The 19,723-nt window shown below is 40.4% G+C and overlaps 2 protein-coding genes across 12 annotated transcripts in view; one reads left to right on the top strand and one right to left on the bottom strand.

Moving 5' to 3' along the window:
* Window positions 1-8,572: 8,572 nt before the first annotated feature.
* Window positions 8,573-14,146, bottom strand: SRSF7 (serine and arginine rich splicing factor 7). Of its 3 annotated transcripts, none has more exons than XM_043918202.1 (8): window positions 14,010-14,146; window positions 12,768-12,948; window positions 12,207-12,383; window positions 11,257-11,331; window positions 11,058-11,168; window positions 9,833-9,886; window positions 9,244-9,279; window positions 8,573-8,872 (listed from the first exon to the last, which is right to left on the bottom strand). In XM_043918202.1, the coding sequence occupies exons 1-8, from the start codon at window positions 14,035-14,037 to the stop codon at window positions 8,818-8,820; spliced, it is 717 nt and encodes a 238-aa protein (XP_043774137.1). In that variant the 5' UTR covers window positions 14,038-14,146; the 3' UTR covers window positions 8,573-8,817. The 3 variants fall into 3 exon arrangements, with proteins under 3 accessions (XP_043774137.1, XP_043774138.1, XP_043774139.1); XM_043918203.1 differs by having other exon boundaries at window positions 11,067-11,168; XM_043918204.1 differs by having other exon boundaries at window positions 11,091-11,168.
* Window positions 14,147-14,224: 78 nt separating this feature from the next.
* GEMIN6 (gem nuclear organelle associated protein 6) overlaps window positions 14,225-19,723 on the top strand; it is a 40,126-nt gene continuing 34,627 nt past the window's right edge. For 6 of the 9 annotated variants that reach the window (XR_006343587.1, XR_006343589.1, XR_006343592.1 and 3 more), the window contains exons 1-2: window positions 14,225-14,332; window positions 14,497-14,619. The gene's annotated coding sequence lies outside the window, so the exon portion shown is untranslated. Of the gene's footprint in view, window positions 14,337-14,496; window positions 14,642-19,723 lie in introns of all 9 variants that reach the window. The other 3 variants (XR_006343588.1, XR_006343590.1, XR_006343591.1) reach the window with 3 other exon arrangements.

The following is a 19,723-nucleotide window of genomic DNA, read 5'->3' as shown; positions in this document are numbered from 1 at the left end:
TAATGGCTCTACTAGCCTGAGGTTGCAACTGTGGTTGGAACAAGCACACCTCTGGGTGATCAGAGGCTACACATGCACAGCAAAGACCAGAGGGGGTCAAGCTATTCACACCCACACTCCTGGCCAACTCTGATGCGGCAGGCACATGCAAAGGTAATTAAAAGGACTTAGCAAAAACGAAAACAGATTTGAAAAAATGTCTAAACACTGAATCCACTCCCTACCTTCACACAGATCCATCAGCAGAGGACAATGATCGGGGTTGAAATGTGTGAGCACTACTACCCAGTTGCTGACCACTGAGCCAGCTATGCAGACGCAGGGCAACCCCTACAAAGCTGAGCTTAAAAATAAACACAAGAATGTTCTTTTAGAAATAGCCAAAATACTGAATAGAGATTATAAAAAAAGAACCAAGCAAAATTCTGAGGTTGAACAAATTACAGTTCCAACTACAGAGGCTCAGAAGCAGATTAAAGATGGCAGGGAGAAAAAAATAAATGAACCTGAAGACAGAAAAATTTGAAAGCAAGAGGAAAAAAGTCTCGTCACTACAGGAGACCACCAATACAGTTAACATCTGACTTTCTGCCTGCAACAGAGGGCAGGAGGCAGTAAAGGGCACAATCAATGTGCTTAAACCCCCAAATTACCCTTCAAATGCAAAAGTGAGACAAAAACATTTCCAGATAAAGAATCAGAAAACTCACTGCTAGCAGAACTACTTACAAGAAATACTAGAGGAAGTTTTCCTTTAATGCTGCAAGGGAATTAAGACAGTAACTCAAATCCATGGAAAGAAATGAAAAATACCAGAAACAGTAAATTTTCTCATCTTTTCTTTAAAAGACAGAAGGTTGTATGAGGCAATAATTAAACACCATGTTACTGAGTTTGTAACACGTAATGTAGCACAGGGAGAGAAGTTTGGGAAAAGAAAATATACTGGAGCAAAATTTTGGGGTTTTACCAGACTATTAATCTGAAGGAGATTGTGATAAATTAAGATCCAGCTGTTACAGTCAAAGCTATGGTTTTTCCAGTAGTCATGTATGGATGTGAGTTGGACCATAAAGAAAGCTGAGCGCTGAAGAATTGATGCTTTAGAACTATGGTGTTGGAGAAGACTCTTGAGAGTCCCTTGGACTGCAAGGAGATCCAACCAGTCAATCCTAAAGGAGATCAGTCCTGAATATTCCTTGGAAGGACTGATGCTAAAGCGGAAACTCCAATACTTTGGCCACCTGATTCGAAGAACTGACTCACTGGAAAAAACCCTGATGCTAGGAAAGAGTGAAGGCGGGAGAAGGGAACAACAGAGGATGAGATGGTTGGACGGCGTCACTAATTCGATGGACCTGAGTTTGAGCAAGATCTGGGAGATGGTAAAGGACAGGGAAGCCTGGTGTGCTGCAGTTCATGGGGTCACAAAGAGTCAGACACAGCTTTGTGACTGAACAGTAACAAGATACAACCACTCAGGAGATAACTAAAAAATAGTTTTTAAAAATCAAGAGGAATTTGAATAGTACACTAAAATAATATTTAATACAAAATGGTAAAAAGGCAGGAGACATACAGAAAACAACAAACCTCAAACGTAAACCCAACCATACCAGTAATTCTATCTGTAGATGGCTTAAACAAACCAAAAGGCAGTTTGTTAAGACTGAATTAAAAGTCAAGATCTATGGAGAGGGAAATGGCAACCCACTCCAGTGTTCTTGCCTGGGAAATCCCATGGACAGAGGAGCCTGGCGGGCTGCAGTCCATGGGGTCGCAAAGAGTCAGAGACGATTCAGTAACTAAACAACACGATAAGGGAAAATAATTTGAAAAATTATATATAATAACTGAATCATTTTGCTGCGTACCTGAAATTAACACTGTAAATCAACTGTACTTTAATAAAGAATAAATCAATTTAAAAAAAAAAAAAAAAAGTCAAGATCTAGCGACTAACTACAGTTGACCTTTGAAGTAGCCCACCACAATGACCACCAAGTCAAAAACCCACATGTAACTACAGTCTTCTGCATCTGCGGTTCTACACCTGCAAATCATGTAGGTATATAGAATCTATTGAAAAAATATCCGTGTGTAAGTGGGCCATGTTGGTCAAGTGTTAGTCACTCAGTCATGTCTGACTCTTTGTGACTCCATGCACTGTAGGCCCACCAGGCTCCTCTGTCCATGGAATTCTCCAGGCAAAAATACTGGAGTGGGTTGCCATTTCCTTCTCCAGGGGATCTTCCTCACCCGGGGATTGAACCTGGGTCTCCTGCATTGCAGGCAGACTCTTTACTGACTGAGCCAACAGGGAAGACCAGGCTGGTCAAACCTGTGCTATTTAAGGGTCAACTGTATATGCACCAATAAGCTGAAAGTAAATAGATGAAAAAGATATAAACACAGTAGCCATAAAATAGGTAAAGTGGCTATATTAATATCAGGAAAAAAAAAAGACTTTAAAACAAGCAGATATTTGAGATAAAGACTAGAGATATTTGACAATAAAAACAATCAACACATCGCAAAGCTATAACAATTATAAATGTATATGCAGTAGAGCCTTAGATGCTTTGAAGCAATTATTGTGACCAGGGGCCACGTTTGGAGTTCACTTCAGTTCAGTCGCTCAGTCGTGTCCGACACTTTGCAACCCCATGAATCGCAGCATGCCAGGCCTCCCTGTCTATCACAAACTCCTGGAGTTTACTCAAACTCATGTCCATCAAGTCGGTGATGCCATCCAGCCATCTCATCCTCTGTCGTCCCCTTCTCCTCCCGCCCCCAATCCCTCCCAGCATCAGGGTCTTTTCCAATGAGTCAACTCTTCACATGAAGTGGCCAAAGTATTGGAGTTTCAGCTTCAGCATCAGTCCTTCCAATGAACTTAGTGTTGGACAAAATCCAAACAGTTCTGATAAATACCCCTTCAAATTCCTTGAACAGAATGTTACCTTTTTAAAAAATAAGTATTTCTCTTGAGCACAGTGACCTCTAGTGGTACTAATATAAACTTTTTCATAGAAAGTTTCCATTCCATAGGGTCAGTTGGTTAAAGGATCCTGGAGGATGTATTGTAGAATCCTTTTAATCACTTGAGTGCTGCTCTTTTTATCTATTATGATAATAGCAGTAAGCCAGGCCAGTCTGTCTAATAACGTTATAGTGAAGTAGGAGCTAGCTAGAACTAACCCCTTCAGCAGTAGTTTTCAATTGTGGCTGTATATTAGAATCACTAAGGGAGATTTTTTAGAATATTAATGCCCAAGCTACCCTCAGCAATTTTGATTTCATTACACTGTTTTTAAATCTCCCTGGGTGATCCTGATTTATAACTAGGGATGAGAACCACTGGCCCTAGCATAAAGTAAAAGCTTTCCTCATAGTAATGAGTCTCCACATTCACTAATATTATAAGTGCATTAGTGTGCTTAGCTAGAATTTACTCTCTAGCTTCAGGAAGCACTTCAAGATTGAGTCAGAGAAACAATCTTCCCAGACCAAAAGTCTTGTTTTGTTAAGACCCCAGCAACCAGACTGACAATCCTGGCACCATTATGGTGAAGACTAAATAGAGAAATGTCGGGGAATATCTCACAGGCCTTGCATCATGGCCCCCGAAAAAAAGAGGTAAGTGTAAATCAGGGATTTGCAAACATATTCTGTAAAGGGCAAGAGACGAAGTATTTTAAGCTTTGTGGCACTTAATCTGTTGCAATTACTCAACTCAGCCACTGTAACACAAAATGTCACAGGGTGCTCATTCTCAAAGAACTCATAACTTGTTACAGGGGCCCAGGCATTCTGGTGATGGTCCTCCCGACAATGACCAAGGCAAACAGACCTATCTCCCTTTACCTCTGCCACATCGATTATATTTCTTTACAGCCAGATTTTTTTGATCCTTGGCAGTGAAAAAGATTCATTTTCTAGAACCCAGATTTCTTGAAGGTATGTTATTAACCAAGATAAAAACAGTCTTTTAATAGGATCATATCCACCCTTCTTCAAGCTTCAGTCACTTAGATTCCCAGGGAATCTAGAGGTGGATAAGACATAAACTTAGGCATCTGTCATAAGAAATGGATGATTTGACCTTCCTTATGTAGGTTAGGCTGATTCACCTGGGCTCACCAGTTCTTGAAGAGAGGAGGGTAAGTAAGTTTGAACCCTTCCTAGCAGAGATTTTCTGCACAGAAATTCTCTACTCTTTCTGAGCAGAACTCTCAGCCTCTCAGAGTGTTAACCCAGATGAGGCACAAACCTTGCACTAGAATTGCAGAGTAGAGCTGGGCATTGTAAACAGCAGCCTAAGGATCTACGTCCCCTGCAAGCAGATGCAGACAGAGTCTGATAGGCTACTAAACTGAAAATGTGGGCTTTTAATTGAAATGGTGATTAGTTATAAAGACAGTTCCAATTTTGTTTGGTTTAACAGATGAGAATTCATGCACTCATCCATGAATTCATTCATCAGATGTTTAAGTGTTAATAAGCACTAGGCAGTGAAGAAACAGAACAAGGTACCTGTGGTCACAATGTGCCTTGCGACAGCATACCTGCAGAGAAGTAAACTGGCATCCCAGTGTTCTCCTATAGAGGTCAGTGTGCTGAGAGCAAGGGAACCTAAACCAGACTTGAATACATGACAATTTACAGAAGTTGGGGGAAAAACATGTATTTTACCACGAAATTAAACCATGCTGAGATACCATGTTTCAGCACAAGATCGGTAAAAATCAACAACGTTGACGGCCCATCATGTGGCTACACCACGTATACCAAACGGGCAATGTCAGAGAGAAATAGGCTCTCCTGTACATTTCCACCAGGGCAAACAGTACCAGCAAAAATATAAATGCACAGACCCTCTGACCCAGCAATTCAACATCTAGGAATTATCCTAGATACATGCACAGGGTCACACATGTGACATACTGAGTAAGGTTATTCACTGCAGCACTGTAATAGTAATTAGAAACAACTCTCACATCCATGAATAGAAACTGATTAAATTGCTACTACTTGTAGCTCAAAAACTAAGGAAAACAAGGAGTCCCTTTCAAGGCATACAAAGTCCTACACGATCTATAATCCTACATCCTCCTTCCTAAACCATCGCTTCCCACTCTTCACTCTGATCACTGCCTCTTGGCCTCCTAGCCTCCAACTACTTTAGGCCTTTGCTGTACTGTGCCCCAGAAGTTGGTGTGGCTTACTCTCACTTGCTCAAATGTCACCATCAGAGGCCTCCCTAGACCAGTCCTTACACAAATGCAACCAATCCCCTATCCTTTTGTATCATTATTCTCCATATCATTTATTACCCACCTGGTGTTTGTTCATCTCCTTTCCAGAACTTTAACTCAATGAAGATGAAAGACTGTTCACTTCTATATTCCAAAGCTAACAGTACCTGGCACACTGAAGGAGCACAGAAGTTTAATGCACAAATTATCCAACACCCAAGCAACTTAATAGTACGCAGCTTTAAAAAAGTGCCGTTTTTACTTTGGATGCATGAGACAAGTGCTCGGGGCTGGTGCACTGGGATGACCCAGAGGGATGGGATGGGGAGGGAGGCGGGAGGGGGGTTCAGGATGGGGAACACATGTAAATCCATGGCTGATTCATGTCAATGTATGGCAAAAACCACTACAATATTGTAAAGTAATTAGCCTCCAACTAATGAAAATAACTGGGGAGGAAAAAAAGATCTCTAAGATATTAAATGAGAAAAACAAGGCTTATGTATGTGTTAAGAGAAAAAAGGAGGGTCTCCTTGATGGCTCATTAGTAAAGAACCCGCCTGGCAATGCAGGGAACATGGGTTCGATCCCTAGTCCAGGAAGATCCCAAATGCAGCGGGGCAACTAAGCCCATTGCTACAACTACTAAGCCTGCACTCTTGAGGCGCCACAATGAGAAGCCACTGCAAGGAGAAGCTCATGTACTGCAACTAGAGCCCTGACTTCCCGCAAGACCTAGCACAGCCATTAATAAATAATCTTTTTAAAAAAGAAACAAGGAGAGTGGGACTTCCCTGGCGGTCCAGTGGTTAGGACTCAGAGCTTTCACAGCTAGGTACCAGGTTCAATTCGTGATTGGGCAAATAGGATTCCACAAACCACACAGTGCAGCCAAAAAAAGGGAAAAGTATCTCTACAAATGACAATGGTTGCTTTTGGGGAGGTAACTGGGTGGTTCAGAGTCAGGGTAGAGCCTTCTTGCTATACACACCAAATCAAAAAGTGACATGAAATGGCAAATAGGTTGGGCCAGTAGCCTGTGGGAAATGGGAAAAGCATTAGCTTTGGCAACTAGCCTTGAGGGCTCATTATTTGGCTACATTCTGTGTTCTAGAATTACCCTTCTATCCAGCATCTTTTCCCCATTAGGTCTGGAAAGAAAATAACCAAGTTATTAACACCAACACCAGCCAAGACCCCAGTATTTCTTTCTCCTTTAACCATGCCTTCATCACATCTTCCCAGCTATAAAATTACATAAACATCTTCTAGGCTATTCAACCCTCCCCTGTAAAGGTCTCCAAGAAATTAATTGCTCAGAGCCAGATCTAGTGAATTCTTTGCTACTGTCCTTCATTGAAAACTCAGTCAACATGTCAGCTTTACAGCTTTCAATTCCTACTTAGCTTACTATATCCCGGAAAACACTCAACTTCAACATAGGCTACACAATGATGAAAATCACAATACCACACTATCATTCATTTAACCTAGTCACAAACTGGTATTATTTCAAGAACCCCCCAAAGTTTCTTCTTTCTCAATAGAGGGGACATGGCAAAACACAGCACTTCACTTTGCCTTGATACTTAGCTTAGTCAAGTCCTGTCATGCTTTACTTACCTCTACACCTAGGAGAGAGTGCCAAGTAAGGTTCTATGTCCAAAGCAGTGTCTGACATGTTCAATCAGCTACCAGGTTAATAATGGTTAAATATGAACCAACACTTTTCAAATCAATCACAATCCATTTAGCAGTCCCAACCTTGAAATTTTTTTTTTAAAAAGGTGCACTGTGCCAGCCAGTTCATCAAGATGAATACCAAATGTAGGTACTGAGTTGCCATGGCTACAAAAAAGGTGTTGACCTACATACCCTGTACTCCCTTTCCTGCAAGGGTAAACAGAATTTTCTGTGCTTATTAAATTCATTTTTTGCCCCTAACCCCTCTTCCGTATTTTTATCCTCTCACAACTAATCTCTAGGATGCTGCTAGTAATCCATCCCAAAGCTACAGAATTAATGATTCCTACTCTGGGCTCAGAACTCCCAATTCCACAAATTGAGTATCAGGACTGTTTATTCTCTGCAGATTTATTGTTGAGTAAACTTATCTTTATATATACAGAACAAGTAAAGCTGACCAAGTGCAACAAACAAGCCTGCTGATTACACATAGCTTTACAGCAACCATGTAACGCAGCCAGTTGTCAAAATTCCAAAAACAAAAGCATCCAAACTTTGAACATACCAATGATCATTCAAACCAGTAAACATGAGGCAGATCAGTATTCCCAACTGTAATGCTATCCAGTAATATTGTTTGAAAGTGTCAGAAACAAGGATAGCTGTGCCATCAGCACTAAAAAATTTGTTTGGCACCAAGGCTAGAGAATACATGGAAAAGCTTGACCAGAAAATTCAAAATTAACTGTCACTGCCCTATGATGCTTAAAGTCCAAACAAACAATCTACTGGTGCTAATATTCTAAAGTCAGATGCTGCCAAAAAGTAACTACAGTGAGGTGTTGCTAAATAGATTGAATTTACAGACTGCTTTAGTCTCATTAACATTTCTGATTGACATCTTTAATTACTTTAATTACTTTGCACCAGCCTGGCAAAATAAGATGAAGTATGTTGGTTTTCAGGAACTGAAGAAACCTAACTTGGGAATTAATATCTCTGCTCAGAATAAGGCAATTCATTTGAAGAGACAGAAGAGACTATCTAGGCTGGATAATTTTGCAAAGCTGGTTTACATAAAGGTTTTGTTCCAAATTCAGACAATTCCTCTAACATGCAAAAGTTTTGATATAAAACTTCTTTAAAACAAAAGAACATTGAGTATAACTTTCTAGAATGGAGAGTTCTAACGTGATACCACCCCATCGAACAGCCTGAAAACCTCCAGTAGGCTTTTGCAAAATCCAGCTTCTCCAGCATCAAGTCCAGCTACTTCTTTCTTAGTTCCTGGTGTGCTCACTTATAGCAAGTCAGTGGTCCCTACAGCCCGACATAAGAAATTAGCCTTACTGCTAACATCTAAGAATACCAACTCTAACAGAACTTAGGGACTTGTCATGATGCATCCATGCTGTTTAGGGAGACCCAACTCAAGCTCTTACCATCTGACCCAAAGCTCTAAGGGTAAAAAGGAATTTTCCAAGTGTGTATATATATGTATTTGTTAATTATGTTTAAGACTTATCGTTAAACTTTAAATGTAGGTCTGTATGAATATGGTTAATATCAAGGTTGACTCCTGAAGTGTACCAAATTAAGGAGTATTAATATTGAACACAAATCAAAAATCTAATTAGAAACATTTTATTTTAAATGTGCCAAATAAAAATCCACATTTTCAGACCATAGGATGTTAATACATTCAACAAAAATTTGTATTATCTTACTGCTGTAAATTTACAGAGTAATAGTCCAGATCCATTTTGATTAGATGGTTGAAATACCCTCCCTAAGTTACACTTTACAGACATCACAAATCCCTTATAATAATGTAAACAAAATAACTTTTCCCTAAAAGGTGAACTTGAGCACTTCAGTCCACTCTTTCAGGACTTGCACTTCTTCTCGGACTTCCTGATGGGGAACGACTAAAAAGAAAAAAACATTTAAGTTTGGAACCAATTAGTGTCTAACAAAACTCTTCTTGCATGTATGTCAGAGCTAAATTAAGAAATGCTAAGGTGGCCAAAGGGTAGTAAGTTCCTATAGCAGAAGTGTAAAAAAAAAAAAAAAACCCTGTAAGGTTTAACAGCCTCTTCACTAATCTTACAAAACCTAGGTAAAAATAATTATTTGCTTTTTGGAGATTTGGGGGGGGGGGGGTCATCTAAGAAACTCTGTTTAGTAGTTTAACATATAGCACCAATTCTCCAAAGAGCTCAGGGAAGTAGGCAGTAAGCAAAATTCTGCAGAGGCCACACTTGACAGTTAAGATATGGCAACAAATTATTTAGCTTACCTTCTTTTTGGAGATGGAGATCTGGACTTTGATCGGCTGTCAAAACATGAAAAGGTTATGTTTTATTTTTGTGTGAAAAGTACTATCCAACCCCTTCAGTTACAATACAATGAAATGAACCCCCAAGTGTCCTGAGCTTAAACTATACTGCAGTTAAACTGGAAACAAAAACCCTACCATTTTTTTTTTTGCTAAAAGTCAATCTTCTAACACTTGTTCTTCATAAAATAATCTTTCATACTCAAAGCACAATGATCCCAGAATGCTTCTCCATACATCTATCAAATCCAACACAGGTCTCTTAATACAACCTCCAATTCACCAAGTTTTCATTATAGCTTGGACATGACATAAACCCAAATTCACCAACTTTTCACTATAGCTTGACATGCCCCTGCTGACAAAGTCAGCCAGAACAGGCCACGTATAAAGGAAGTTATAAAGTTTGGTTTACTAATAAGATAACTGTGCTCCTCCTCAACTTACTTCTTAGCTCATAGCTAACAAATTCCAACAATTCAAAAACACTTTGAACTCTGGATATTGGTGCCACATAACTAAAAGAGCATCAGTAAGATTTTTACTCTACCTGCTTCGAGGCCGTGAAAGAGACCTGGATCTTGATCTCGACCTGGACCGGGATCTTAATAAAAACAAACACATTTATACCAATTAGTCCACAGGAGTAATTTCCTTAAACACCTTCTGAGTACCTTTTAAGGTAGGCTAGGAAGAGGCTAAGACTGACCAAGATGCCCTATCAGTCTAAGACTGGACAAATACTTGGAACTACCATTTCAAAAATCTATCATGAGTTTCTGTACAGACGTACAATATTCTTAAACAGAGTGTAGCATCCAAGAGAAATTTATGGTATTTGAGAAAACTGGTGTTAAAAGAATCCTATCAACCTCCTGAACGGAAACTTTGCTTCTTCAGGCGTTAAGTTCAGTGAAAACTCCTATGACTGGGTAGAGCTCTGTTCATGGATCAACAAACTATTATGGTTCAGGACCATCAATCTGTCAACACAAACCAAATGAGGGTGACATATACATCTTGAGGTCCTGCAACCAAGTTAAATGCATTTATCTATAGTTCAGGTTTTTCAACTGGACAAGTTTTTGAATTCTAGCATTTATAAAGACTGTGCCGTTACTGAGCAGCAATAATTCTCAGTAGCATTCCCTACCACTGACATGAGTAGCATTGTCAATTCCTTTTATTATCTAGAATGTTATCAAGTTCCATAACCTTTGAAAACAAAAAATGCTGAGGGATCTAATTTGATTTTTAACTTCTCAAATTTCAGTGTCTAAACCAAATATCTGGTCAAACAAGCCACATTAAATCTATGTGTATATTACCCTAAATTTTCCATGGTCTCAACCTTCAAAAAAAGAAAAACTTTTTAACTTGCTTCTGAATCTCTTCCTTGTTCTAATGGGCCTTATCAGGGACCAAGTAACTATCATCTTTTAGTGCTATTATCATGTGTCTATAAACTGACTTATAGGTAAATGAGAATAGATCTCAACAGATATAAGCTGACTCCAGAAGTTTTCAACATGTTTAACCAGAGTGCTCACTGGAATGATTTGAAGATTTATACCTTAGACACCCCCCATCACCTCTGTAACGCCCTTAAAATCTTTAGTTGGCTTTTCTTCATTTGGACATGTTCATAGTGAACTTTTTTTCCCCCAATATCTTCTGAAGCATTCCATTTCAACTAGGTCCGTAAGATACTCCACCGCTGTCATTAAGACGGGACAATCCAAATACAAATAAGGGGGAAAAAAGGTGCTACATACTGGAAATACCTCGATCCTTTTATAGAACCAGACCTAGATCGTCTGAGTGAAGCTGATCTTGATCTACGAAGAGACACAGATCTTGATCGCCGAGGAGATGCTGATCTTGACCTAAACGTTAAAATCAAAGTAATTTCAATGTGACGCCAATTAAACTTCACCACTTCTTACCAGTTAAAGTTTAAACAAGATCTCTCACCTCCTTCCCCTGCTCCTGCTGCGTGAGCGAGAGTATCGTCTACCTCTGGATCTCGAATGTGATCTAGACCGTGACCTATTTGTCAAGTCAGAAAAAAATATAATATTAGATGGCAACTCCTTTTAGAGTCGGTGTGCCTCTGCTGAAACCAAATCTCAAAACTATTTAAATTTAGTGTCTCATTTGGAAATAAACTCTGGGCCTATTAGTTGTCGTTTTTTTTTTTTTTTTTAAACTACCTAAAAAAAGATTTGTTAAAAGCTCAATTACATTTTAGATTAACATAATATAAAACACTGTAATGTGTATTTAAAATAAACCTTGCAAGTTTGCAGGTCGACCCTCTTTGGCCCATGGTCTAGTAGATCTAGACGATCTAGAAGTATCTATAGCCGATCGCTGCATCTAGATGTTTTCTTCAATCTACACGACGATCAAACTGACAGCCAAATGAGCCAGGTGAGGCTTGATTGACGCAAGAAGATTTTTCTAGTTGGGAATGTGGTCAATCTGGTGTTCCTCTTTCTAAACCGGAGGGGCCCCCAATTGTAAGCCAAATTTACTGTTACGGCGATCACCGTCTCAAATTTTCTGCCCTTTAAAGAATAAGGTGAAGCTAGGTGTAGATGACTCGAGGGGATCTGGCCTCTTATGCTGATCACCTCAAGGTCTAGGAGGATCTTAATTGTCGGATTTGCAAGGCGCCTCAGCATGATATCATAAGGCTCGTGACATTCTGAATCAAGGCGACTGACTCAAACGAAGAAACCTGAAAGGTTTTGACCAGGTTGATTATTAATACATTAACATTTCTTTAATTAAACAAAAATTGTAAAATACACCTGTAACAATTAACATTCAAGTTTACAGAAAAATACGTTTGTGCCTTGCTAATAAAAAAATTACTTGATTAACTAGTACACTAACCATTCCTTTATTAAAATAAATACCTGCTTCTTCTTCGGCGGCTATAGCGATGACAATCATAAGCATAATGTCCCTTTTCGCCACACTCATAGCATCTATCATTGGGATCAAAGGGACGTCGGGCAGGTGGTCTATCAAATCGAGATCTCCGAGGCATGCCTGTTGATAGTTCAACTCTCACTCGGGAACCACAAATAACTCTACAAAAAACAACAATAAAACTGTAATGCTAAAAAAAAAAAAAAAAAAAAAGTAATCTCTGTATTTAGAACTTTCCAACCACTCTCTTTGCCCTCAGAAGCCCCGGCTATATCTTTTTTTTTTTTCCCCATTTATTTTTATTAGTTGGAGGCTAATTACTTTACAATATTGTAGTGGTTTTTGCCATACATTGACATGAATCAGCCATGGATTTACATGTATTCCCCATCCCGATCCCCAGCTATATCTTTATAAGTCCTTCAAACTTCACTTTTGCTTTCAGTTCCTGTCTTCATAACGTGATCAGCTAATTATTTAAAAACTCCTCCAGACTACAGAATTCAAGCCTGGCACAGGAACATTCTCACCAAGATCTCACTTACTTTCCATCCAGGCCTCGAACTGCATCTTCTGCATCTCTAGGGTCTTCAAATTCCACAAAGGCAAATCCTGGAGGATTTCTGGCAATCCATACAGTTCTCAAAGGCCCATAATAACTGAAAGCCCTTTCTAACTCTCCTTTGCCAGCACCAGTTCCCAGGTTACCAACATACACCTTGGTTTCTGTTTAAAAAAAACGCAAAGAAAAGAGCGCACGTTATGCAAATAATCTGGCCTAAGTTTGAATTCTTTGCTTAAATCCATCTTTAACAGTGCAAAACATACTTAGTACTCTATCAAGAACTAAATTTAGTCTTAAAACCAACGAAGTTCGTACATTTCTGAAAAGCGAAGCGTACGAACCAAGTTCTTAACATTCAATGGGGGGGTTGGGGGCCCCGCGGGAAACCTCCAAACACGAGCACACCAGCGTGGTAGGATACTCCGAGGCGCGGGGCGGAGTCCGCCCCGGTCCCGCCCCCGCCCCGCCCCCGAGTCCCGGCAGCCCCAGGCACACGGAGAGCGCGCGGGCCGGCGGCGGCAGCGGCGTCCTCGGTGAGCCGGCCCCAGCGGAAGGCGGACCGGGAGCGGGGCTGCGCCGACTCCTCTACTCTGCAGCAAGCGCCCCAGGCGCAGGCTCGCCCGTGACTCCAGCTCCCCGCCCCAGAAGCCATAAACCGTGCTCGAAAAAGCCAAAAGAGAAACACCGGCCGCCAGACTTAAAGATCACGCTTCCATTCCCACTCAGCAATCCGACCGTTTGACGAGAATGCGCAGCTCGAAGCTGCCAGTTTTCTAAGTCTTAAATTCATCCTTTCTTTTACTGCTGCGACCACATCTGTCAGCTAAAGTGGCGGGAAAGCGCCAAAGAAATGCGCCACCATGCTCGTCAATGTGCGCAAAATGGCAGCCGAGGCGGAGGGGGGGGGGGCGGGGGGGGGACGGGCGGGCAGGCGGGCAGCTCGAAGAAGGGCAACAACAAAACAGTGATTGAGGGCCTGGCTCGGGCTGGGCGGGAGACTAAAATGCCCAAGAACTGAAAGATAGCCGCCACAGACCTACCCCAGCCACCCGCTGTCCTCCTGCGATACCCCGCCGCTGCCGCCTCCAGCTTCGTATGGTGTGCGCCGAAGCCGCCATTACGCACGCGGAATAACCGTCTCCCAACCGCCGCGCCAACCTCACGACCTCTAAATACTCACTACACCCACAGCAACCTCCCTTACTGGCCCCCAGCCTCTTACCTCCTCCGTACCGCCCATAACGCGACATGATGACTGGCCTGCGAGCTGGGCTCTTTCAGCTCGCAGCGCCCAGAGAACGATCAACACAAAACCAACGAAACCGCCTCACTCCCCAACGGTCCCGGCGGCACTACGAGGAAGCGCCTGGGTTCGCGCTTATATATGCGGCAGCTGGGTTTCGTTGCGCATGCGTCATCTCGACGTTCTGCGCGGCACAAAGGAGCTGGGCGGAAACAGCAGAGAAGCGGTGCGGACGGAACTCGTGGGGTTGAAACGCGAATCCTGGGCGGAGGGATACGTTTCCATGGCAACGCGGAGATCCAGTCTGTAAACCCTTGGCCCTTCCCCACGTAGTCCTGCCCCCTCCCCTCCCCCTTTTCCCTGGGTCCTACTCATTTTCCTTCCCTCCGTCTCCTCCCCCCCGCCCCCGCCTTCATTTACGCCCCCTCGCATCTAGGGACCCTTAGCTGTGGTAATCTTCTTTCAGATGCTCTAGACAGGCCTCATGAAAGGCTGTAAGGTTTAACCGCCGATGTTGCTGCCGTCGCCGCCTTTCTGCTGGGGGACCTGACCTCGACTGCTACTCATTGATCTTTGGGGCTCGTCAGAGGTAATCGGGAGCTTGGGCCAGGGTGAGAACCAGCTAAACCCCCACGTTCTGAGTAGTGGTCCTCAAAACCACCATGGGCCTCGAAAGGGGTGACGCCCCCAAGGGACCGCCAGCCCTGAATCGACCCTTCTGCCCCTTCCGAACCGGCCACCAGTTTTCCCCAACACCGTCCGAGTTCTCGGAGTCAGGGGGACAAAGGAGTAGAGGGTCCCCCCACCCACCTCCTTTTATTGAAATCGTGACATAACCCTAAACCCTTAAATCATTTGTGGTAGTGAATTCTGAAATCATTTGCATTTGACGCACAAAGTGATATCTGTGCTTCCTTTCTAGTGCTTTCTGCTTTGCACTGTAGTACCACATCTCATCCACTAATACTGTATCCTGAGGATGGGGAGTTTCTTAAGTCGTCTCTGAGTAAGCAGTCTTGCTGCTCAGTCATTCTATATATCAAATAATTGAAAATCTTTTCTTTGTTAGACTCGCGTAAAAAATGCAGTTTCAATTTTATACAATGTATTTGCCAGACACCAGTTCTGTAAATACAGATTTCACTTTTACCATCCATTTAAAAAAAGGCATTGCACAGTAAATACTTGGAATACATGAGTTGGAAATGTTCCACAAAACAAGAGGAAATTCTTAGGTATTTCTTTTATTTATTTTTTTTCTTTTTTCATCTGCTGTAACTTCACTTGTTACGTATAGATGTGGGATACACAGTACAGGAGGAAGGGGACTTAGTTAAATTAGCATGTATTCAGGTAAATAAAAAATGAATTCTTTCAGAGTAATACTAAGAATTTACATTATTTCCATAACTTTTCAAATTATGGAAGGAATTGGTCTTATTTTTTTGTTGTTATCTACTTAACAGAGATCTTCTTAAAAGGATTAAACAAAACCGATCCTTTACATGCTCATTTATATACACTTTAAATAGAAAGAGCATAGGTACAAAGCATAGGTAATTTAAAAAAATAGTGCTTATTATACTGCATAGTTTCTCATAGACTTCAATAAATATTTTGGGGGCTCTGAATACAAAGTCTACTGTACAAAAGAATTTTTGAGCATTTTGAGCAAATAACCATGTAAACAGTATGAAAAGAAGCAACTGTCCAACTTACAACAAACTGATTTCAAGCACATTAAAGGGAAAGAGGTAAACCTGGACTGGCTTGCCTGATTCTGTAACTTAAGTCTCTCTCATTAAAGGAGGGACAATTCTAGGCTGGGCTTTGCTAACCTCATTGCCATGAAAAAATAATAGTACTGTGTACTCCTTTTGTACCCTGTTATATTGAAAACTTTCTCTTAAGAACAATTCTTTTCACTAAATGTCAGTCCAATTAGGGAGATTTTTTTGTACAGTTCTTTTATTCCTACTGATTGTTTTTAAATCAGAAATTTCTGCCTCTAGAATTCTGTATTAATTTAAGGTCAAATTCCCAGTTTCAATTTGAATGTGAAAGTTAATTCAATTCAACAAATATTCTAATATTTCCTATATGACTTTTTTAAATCTTAAGTTTCTGTTGTTAAATATTAATATTATTAGTTTAATGAAGGGAGGGGTAATTCTTTTGAAAGCTGCAGCTTTCAAAGTGTATCTACATTCCCTAGATTCAGTGTTTCCAGAGAAACATTAGAGAAATAGTCACCTTTTCTAATGGAAGGAAATATGAAAAGAGGATTTAATGTTGACTGCCTATAATAAAATGAAACAAAACAAAGGAATTAACCCCCCCCAAAAAAAATTCACCTTTTATCTTTATTTTTGGTTTCACTTTTAAGTCATTGTCATCATTTTATTTGGATGTGAAAACTTTAAAATAAGAAAAACAGTTTTAGACCTTTTGCTACATGTATTACTTTTTAGTAAGAGATAATCTTTATTTTAGAATAGTATTACCAACAATGGTTCCCCTCCCCACCCCCCCAAGGCTTTCAGGATGTTAGTTCCCCCACCAGGGATTGAGCCTGGGCCCTCAACAGTGAAAATGCAAAGTCCTAACCACTGGACCTCCAGGGAATTTCCCCAGCACTAGTCATTTAATATATTTTTATGTATGTTCTGTGTATGTTTGTCCTGAGATGAATCCAAACAACTGTGTTCAACTACAACTTCCTTTTTTCAGTATTTCATACTCTGCTATTCCCTCTGGAATATCTTAAAATTCTGGGAAGAAATAATTATTAGAGACAGGCTTATAAGTCTTTCATACTGTATAAAGAAATTAACTTCTCATTAGCTAAGTACTGGACTGCACTTAGTACTGAAGTATGTAGGAGGGAGAGGGGAACAACAGTTAAAGAGCCACAAATGCTTTGACCAACTCTAAGGAGTAAGTAAGTTGTGATTTAAGAGTGCCCCACTGATACAAATACTCCTAAGTGGATGGTTTCGGCATTTGGAGCAATCCAGGAAGAGTGAGGCTCTCTGAGGAATGCCTATTGTGTTAAAAAGTGTGAAACTATTAACTGTCATCAAGCCCTAAACCAATCACTTGTGTTGTTCCTTCTTTAAGGAAGACTATTAATGAAAGTGACTTGATCAGCTTAATGTCGTAATTAGAGCTAGACTAGCTTAGACTTCGAGTTTAGCACTTAGCACTATCTAAAAATTTAATATGATCTGGGCCCTTGGACAAAATTGAAATTTCCTCAAAGCCGGGGACAAAACTCTGAAACATGGTGCTGGCCATCCTTCAGTGGCCACTCCTAAGATGTCTCTCTTAACTCAGTGACTGCAGGAAGAGCAGTTGTCACTTTTCTTCTTTGACTCAGTGCACATAGAGAAAAATCATCTGACACATATAACATGCAAAAACTCAAAAGAAAGGTTTTTCATGAAAAGTAAATCCCCAGGAATCCCAAAATCACACCCTGAAACCTTCTTAAAGGTTCTATACAAAGGTATTTGCCTATGGAATGGGGAGATATGTATTTGTGAGCAATGTGGAAATTGTCACTTTTATCACCAAATTTAGCCTTGGAGGCTAATTTCTATGAGATTAGGTATACCTTAAAAAAATTACATATATATATAGGGAATTATCTGGTGGTCCTGTGGTTAGGACTTTCTCTTCTATTGCTGGGTTCGATCCCTGTTGGGGAACCAAGATCCTGTAGGCAGCACAGTCAAAAACATAAAATGAAACATAAAAAAAAAAATTTAGGGACTTCCCTGATGTTCCAGTGGCTAAGACTCCTTGCTCCCATTGCAGGGGGCCCAGTTGGATCCCTGGTCAGGGAACTAGATCCCACTTGCCTCAGTTTAGTGTTCAAATGCCACAACTGAAAGATCCTGCATGCTGCATTTAGGTGCAGGGAAATAAATTTTTTTTTAACTTTTTAAAATGGATAGAATCTATTTCAAAGCTTATGGGAAATGGATGCATATGGTATAACTCTCAAATAGATAATTAAAGTAAGATTGTATATGAAAGAAATGCCTTGAAATTAAGAGATAAGAGGATTTCTCTACCAGATCACTAGTCTAACCACCTCATTTTTCAAATGAAACTAAACCTAGAATTGCAGCATGATGAGTGCAGTGGTTCCCAAATCCTACTACAAAGACAGTCAGTCAGTCCGAGCTTGAATGAAAATTTCTCCGGTCTCAGAAAAATATAAACTATTGCCAACCACTCTTGGGAAAAACCATCCTTTATTTATTATGTCTTTTTTTCTGTTAAAATATTCCTCCCATCATTTTTTAAAGTGAAAGGATGCTAAGAACTTTTTAAAAAAATCTCATGTGTTTTCTTGATAGAAAAAGTGTGTCCTCTCTGTCCCCCAATTTTTTCAGACCTATCTAGTTCTCCAAATTCAAGGATCCAGAATTTCTAGTAAAGAACAAATCATGACTTGACCCAATAAAAAATAGAGAAAAAATCAGACAGTAAGAAATCAAAGTAAAAGCAGAAAAAATGTCTGTCCTTGATAAAAATGCAAATTAAAACTGCATCCTATTTCTATCAGGAGTGCAGCGGAATTGCCACTTACACACACTAATGGGAATGTGAAATAATACATTTGAGGAGGTCAATTTGGCAATGTGTTTTAAAGTTGTTAAGTTACATGTATATTTCGGACTAGTAATCTTACTTCCTGGAATTAATCATAGATGCTCATAAAGATTTATCTGGAAAAATGTTGGTAAGATACTATCTTTTCAAAAGTTGGAAATAATTTGAAAATCAAACATAAAGCATTGGTTAAATGTTGTTCAGTTGCTAAGTCTTGTCTGACTCTTTGTGACCCCAAGGACACAAGGCTTCCCTGTCCTTCACCATCTTCCAGAGTGTGCTCAGATTCATGTTCATTGAGTTGGTAATGTTATCTAATCATCTCATCCTTTGTTGCCCACTTCTCCTTTTGCCTTAAGTTCTTTCCCAGCATCCGGATCTTTGCCAGTCAGTGTCGGCTCTTTACATCAGGTGGCCAGACTATTGGAGCTTTAGCTTCAGCATCAGTCTTTCCAGTGAATATTCAGGATTGATTTCCTTTAGGATTGACTGCTTTAATCTTGCAGTCCAGGGGACTCTCAGGGGTCTTCTCCAGTACTACAGTTTGAAAGCATCAATTCTTCAGCACTCAGCCTTCTTTATGGTCCAACTGTCACATCCGTACATGACTGCTGGAAAAACCATAACTTTGACTAGATTCACCTTTGTCAGCAAAGTGATGTCTTTGCTTTTTTAATACACTGTCTAGGTTTATCATGGCTTTTCTTCCAAGGAGCAAGTGTCTTTTAATTTCATGGCCACCATCACTGTCTGCAGTGATTTTGGAGACCAAGAAAATAAAATCTGTCACTGCTTCCAGTTTTTCTCCATCTGTTTGTTATGAAGTTGATATGACCAGATTCCATGATCTTAGTTTCCTGAATGTTGAGTTTTAGGTCAGCTTTTTTACTCTCCTCTTTCATCTTCATCAAGAGATTCTTTAGTTTCTTTTCACCTGCTGACACTAGAGTGGTATCACCTGTATATCTGAGGTTGTTGATATTTCTCCTGGCAATCTTTCTGTTTGTTTTTTTTTTTAATTGGCAGTGCTAGGTGTTTGTTGCTGTGCAAGGACTTTCTCTAGTTGCCAT

The sequence above is a fragment of the Cervus elaphus genome, chromosome 11 (genome assembly GCF_910594005.1).
Source record: "Cervus elaphus chromosome 11, mCerEla1.1, whole genome shotgun sequence".
Taxonomy (NCBI): domain Eukaryota; kingdom Metazoa; phylum Chordata; class Mammalia; order Artiodactyla; family Cervidae; genus Cervus; species Cervus elaphus.
This window is presented reverse-complemented; position numbering and strand designations above follow the sequence as displayed.